Source organism: Quercus lobata, chromosome 4, assembly GCF_001633185.2.
Source record: "Quercus lobata isolate SW786 chromosome 4, ValleyOak3.0 Primary Assembly, whole genome shotgun sequence".
Classification (NCBI taxonomy): Eukaryota; Viridiplantae; Streptophyta; class Magnoliopsida; order Fagales; family Fagaceae; genus Quercus; species Quercus lobata.
The window spans coordinates 84,382,933-84,388,577 of record NC_044907.1 but is presented as its reverse complement, the minus strand read 5'-3'; the positions used below and the strand labels follow the sequence as shown (position 1 = coordinate 84,388,577).

The following is a 5,645-nucleotide window of genomic DNA, read 5'->3' as shown; positions in this document are numbered from 1 at the left end:
TAGGCTCAATGGTCTAGAGTTTCTTGGTTGAAGCATGGTGATAAAAATACAAAAAAATTTCACTCCAAAGCCACACAGAAAAGGAGGAAGAATCACATCAGGGGTATTAAAAATGATCAAGGGTAGTGGGTTGAGGAAATAGAAGATGTGGTGGAGGTAGCTTCAGATTATTTCCACACTTTATTTCATGCAGGAGTTGGTGATTAGATGGAGGAGTGCTTGAATGTTGTTCATACAAGGGTGGCTGAAGATATGAAGGTGGTTTTATCTAGTGAGTTCACTGCTGATAAAGTCAAAGTGGCCTTATTTCAAATAGGACCTACCAAGGCCCCAAGAACTGACGATATGAATGCCCTTTTCTCTAAAAAATTCTGACATATAGTTGGTGATGATGTTGTTTGTGCTATCTTGGATTTTTTAAATAATGGAAATATGTTACCTGAAATAAATCACACAAATATTGTTCTTATTCCTAAAGTGAAAGACTCAGAAAAATGTCTGACTTTAGGCCAATAAGTTTATGTAATGTGATTTACAAGATTATTTCCAAAGTATTGGCAAACAGATTGAAACAGGTACTCCCGCATATTATCTCGCACACACAATGTGTTTTTGTATCGGGAAGATTGATTACAGACAATGTTTTGGTGGCCTATGAAACACTACATGCAATGCATGCTAGGAAGAAGGGCAAGAAAGGGTCCATGGCATTAAAGCTAGATATTAGACCGGGTGGAATGGTAATTTCTTCAGGTGATTATGGAGAAAATGGGTTTCCCAATACAATGGATAGAGAGGATGATGAGTTGTGTCACCATAGCATCCTTCTTTATTTTGGTGAATGGCAAACCCTATGGTATGGTACATCCCTCACGAGGAATATGACAAGGATACCCATTATCACCGTACCTATTTCTGTTATGTCCAAAAGGCTTTACAGCTTTATTGGCAAAAGTAGAATTGGAAGGGAGGATCAAAGGAGTCTCTATTTGCAGAGGAGCACCCAGAGTTACTAACTTATTGTTTGTAGATGATTTTCTGTTGTTTTGTCAGGTTATACAGAATAAAGTGGAGGCTATTGTGGAGATTCTTCAAACATATGCAAACACTTCAAGCTAAAGCATAAATTTGGAGAAGTCCTCTGTTTATTTTAGCACTAACACAAATGGAGTTCAGAAGTAGCAGATGTTGCAGATTTTGGGTGTCAAGGAGGTGATGAAATTTGAGTCTTATTTAGGGTTGCTAACTTTGATTGGAAGGGCTAAGTACCACACCTTTTCTTATTTAAAAGACAGAATCTGGAAGAAGCTGCAAGGTTGGAAAGGAATGTTGTTATCTAGAGCTAGGAAAAAAATTCTCATCAAGGCAGTTTCTCAATCTATATCGACATATACTACGAGTGTCTTCCAACTTCCTATGAAATTATACGATGAACTGGATAGTTTATGTGCCAAGTTTTGGTGGGGTCAAGTAGGCAATGAAAGGAAAATTCATTGGATGAATTGGGATAAGCTCTCAACTTCAAAGATGGAGGGTGGTATGGGGTTTAGAGATTTGAGAGACTTTAATTTAGCAATGTTGGCTAAACAAGGGTGGAGAATGCTTCAAGGCAATGAATCATTGTTATACAAGTGCTTCAAAGCAAGGTATTTCCCTCGGTCCTCTTTTCTTGATGCTAAAGAATCTCTTGGGTGTTCTTATGTGTGGAGGAGTTTGGTGGCTGCAATTCCCATTCTTAGATCAGGTTATTGTTGGAGGGTGGGCAATGGGTCTTCAATAAGTGTTTTAGGGGATAAATGGATTCCCAATTACCCCACAAATAGAGTTCTTCATCCAAATAATGAGCTGGTTGATGAGATGTCTATATCAGAATTAATTGATTCGGATTTGGATGTATGGAGAAGTGATGTGATCATGGCTTTGTTCCATAGAGAAGATGCTGACGCAATTACCAAGATTCCGCTAAGCAGACGGGTTGTTCCAAATTCAATTAGTTGGCTGCACAATAAAAATGGGAGGTTCACTATAAAGTCTACATACAAGGTAGCAAGAAGAATGAGAGGCAATGGGAATCGGGCTGAATCTTCAAGGGGTTTGTAGGGAATTAAGCCGAATTCCCAACCTGTGAGAAAAAAAAAAAAAAAAAAAAAAAAAAAAAAAAAAAAAAAAAAAAAAAAACACATGCCAAAGAAGAAAAAAACATAATCACACGCATAAGACAATATTTACGTGGTTTGGCAATTTGTCTATCAGCCCAAGCCTCCGCTCCATGGACTAAGCCTCAATAAATCTCCCATTAAAAAACCACGCAATATTATTCGGGTCGAGTCGACAAGCCGAATCAAACAAAACTAGGCTTCACAAAGCCCAACAGGGTTGTGTTGAAAAATTTATTTGGCCGGTCCTGTGGAAGCTTAGTATTCCAAATAAAATAAGAATTTTCAGGTGGAGGGCGTGTAATGATATTCTACCTACACGGATCAATCTAGTGAAGAGAAGAATTATCAATGAAGACAAATGTCCTATCTGTACAAGGGAGGTGGAGATAGCTATTCACGTGTTATGGGGCTGTGCTACTGTAACTGACGTGTGGGTTGGGAGTATACCGAAACTGCAGAAACGAAATTCAATCTTTCGAGATATCCTATAGCTGGTGGAGTATCTTGTGGATCGGCTCTCAACTAAAGAACTGGAGCTGTTTTGGTGCAAAGTTGGATCATATGGAACCAACGTAATTGTGTATTGTATGGAGGACAGCTGAAGAACTACCCAACCAGTCTGAACAAGAGAGCTGACGATTTTTTGCAGGACTTTAAGCAAGCCCAAGTGCATTTAACAGTGAGTCCAATGAAGCAACCGAGTGGTGAAGTATGGTAGCCACCTCCATCAATGGTATATAAGCTAAACTTTGATGCAGCAATTTTTTCAAGAATGAAGAAATCTGGTATGCGAGCAATAATTCGAAATGAGAGGGGCGAAGTTATGGCTGGTATGTCTGCTATTGGGCCGAGGATTGAAACAAGTGAGGAAGCTGAACTTTTGGCGTGTAGAAGATCTCTTGAATTTGTTGTGGATGCTAGTTTCACTAGCATAATGATTGAGGGAGATAATACCAACTTTATGCAAGCTATTTCTTCAAATGTGACTAACTTTTCATTCCTTGACCACGTGGTTGATGATATTCGCCATTTAATGGCTAGTTTACAATGGGTTAAAATTAGTAAGATTAGGAGGGGAGGTAATAAGGTAGTGCATGTTCTTGCACAACATGCTAGAAATTTAGATTCTGATTTGTATTGGTTGGAGGATTCTCCCCCACCTGCCTTGGAAGCCTTGTATCAGGATTTATTATTATTATGATTAAATGAATGAGGTTCCTTTCTCAAAAAAAGAAAAAGAAAAAAAGAATAACCATCACTCTTCATTAATTTTCTTTTGTTTCTAATACAAACTTCAAATTCAAAAAATAAATTCCTAAAAAAAAGATTCAAAAAATCAAGGTTAAGACACAAGTGCGTTTCTTCACCTTTCTTCCTCTCTCAATTTCTTCATGGGGAATTTTAGAGAACAAGATCTATACTGCACAATAATTTTTTCGGGCATTTTTTTTCATATCATAAACAAAATCGCCATTCTTCATATTATTTATACTTTTAATTAATTACTTCAACCATTGCTACTATTGTTGCTATATGTCTATCACTCATCACATTTAACTCTCGACTAATTCTTATTTTGCCTTACTTTTGCGGTCCATTTGAGCAAGACTATGATCATCTTAAACGTGTCCTACCAACTAGCGAGATCCGTTGGTTTTATTTTACCTTTGTCTAATTATCTATTTTCTTATTTGATTTGATTTGTGTTTAATGGGAAACTCAAAATTTGGTTTGCAATAAGGATTGTTTTAAATTTCTTGGAAAGTTTGTATTTATTTTGGCATAATTAATATGCTCTTTTGTATGTGTGTATCTATATATATATGTGTGTGTGTGTGTGTGTGTGTGCATGTGTGTGTGTGAAAAACGAACTACGAAACATACACACACTTTAATTACACTCTCTCACCAAGTTCAAATGTATTACTTAACCCAAAGTATCATAACAAAAGTTTCTCAAAAAAATAAAAAAGTACTATAACAAAAGAGCATTTTTTTTTTATATTTATTGTCAATTTGTCACACATATTTGATTTCAGTTTGAAACATTTTTCCCTTTTAGTTATCATGCCTCCCGAGGTAGAGATATGGCTTTACACAAAAAGAACTCAACCGAGGTAAACATAAATTCTAAAAAAGATTTTGTCGAATATTTTTAAAACAGTAAAATTCTCCCTTTAAAAAAATAATAATAATAAAATAACAATATTTAGCAAAACGCCTGCCCCATGTAAAATTTTATATCTCTTTTTTTATTTTTATTTTTATTTTTTTTTTATTTTTTTAAGAAGCATGTAAAATTTTATATCTAAGTACCAAAAATCTAACCAAATGATTACAATTGGCCAAAATTAAACAAGTGACGAAGCAAAGATAAGTTGTCTCATTGGACAATTTTATTTAATTTTAAACATATTACATTACACAGTTTGATACATAAACATAGGAAACCATAACAGTCTAGGCATGAACAAAGTGGTAAAGTTCATATCTAACGTTACAACTGCCACCAACAACTCGCCCACCTCGTTTTCCATCGCAACAGTTGGGAAGTTCGCTAATCGCAGTATCAAGACACTTCTTACAATCAAGACCTGAAAGGTCCCTGGTGCATTGAGCCAAACCATATAGTTTGCTTGATGAATCAAGCTTTAGGTCCCCGGTAGCATAGAATTTTGGATTGGCATAAGCTTTATTAGATAACCTGCTTAACAAATCCTTAACTTTTAGATTGAATGAAGTGGGATTTTCTACATCTTCGACGTTCCACATGTAAAACTTGTTTTTGTTATCGATTTCTCCAAAGAAATGTATGTTCGAGTACTTTAAAAGGCAGTTATCATACAATATTATCGCTCCTTTTTTATAAGGACAACGATCACCAAGCTCTTTGCCCGCATCAATGACACAAGTCTTACAGTTTGTTTTTGAGACATCACCTCGGCATAGGGCTAAACCATTTGCTTGAGCTCGGCCTTACCCAGTCGAGCTGAGCCCAAACCCTTTTGAAGGAACTTTGGTGGACAAAAGTTTAAGCAAGCCATTCAAGTTTGTACCATAAGGGCTATTGGCAGTGTAGTTTTCCTGGCTAAAACAAAAATGGTATAATGGGTCAGCACAATTGACTGCATGGAGGAAGAGGCTAAATAATAGAAAGCTTAAGGAAATATATTTTGAGCACAACATGATGAATGAAATTGAAGGTTGGTTTTGTGGGTGTGTAATATTATCTACAAGAACTGTATAAATAGACGAGACTTGTCAAGTTTTGGCCAAGTTTGGAGTAGAAAATGCTGACTTTATTCTTAGTGGCAACCTCATCTCAGTCCAAATCCTTTTGATTAATAAACCTTTCGTACAAAATCGCACTCAGACTTTGAACATGCTGGAGCGTAGAGTCAATAATCTGGCACAAAATCTTTTGGTGGCGCTTTTATATTAATTAATTAACTCATGAGAGTACTAAGGAAACTAGAAACAAACTCA

The 5,645-nt window shown here is 36.2% G+C and overlaps 1 protein-coding gene and 1 pseudogene across 1 annotated transcript; one reads left to right on the top strand and one right to left on the bottom strand.

Annotated features, from left to right (window-relative positions):
- Positions 1-2,889: 2,889 nt before the first annotated feature.
- Positions 2,890-3,360, top strand: LOC115985999. The gene has a single exon (XM_031108870.1). The coding sequence runs from the start codon at positions 2,890-2,892 to the stop codon at positions 3,358-3,360; it is 471 nt and encodes a 156-aa protein (XP_030964730.1).
- A 1,259-nt stretch (positions 3,361-4,619) lies between these two features.
- Positions 4,620-5,345, bottom strand: LOC115988103 (annotated as a pseudogene).
- Positions 5,346-5,645: the final 300 nt, after the last annotated feature.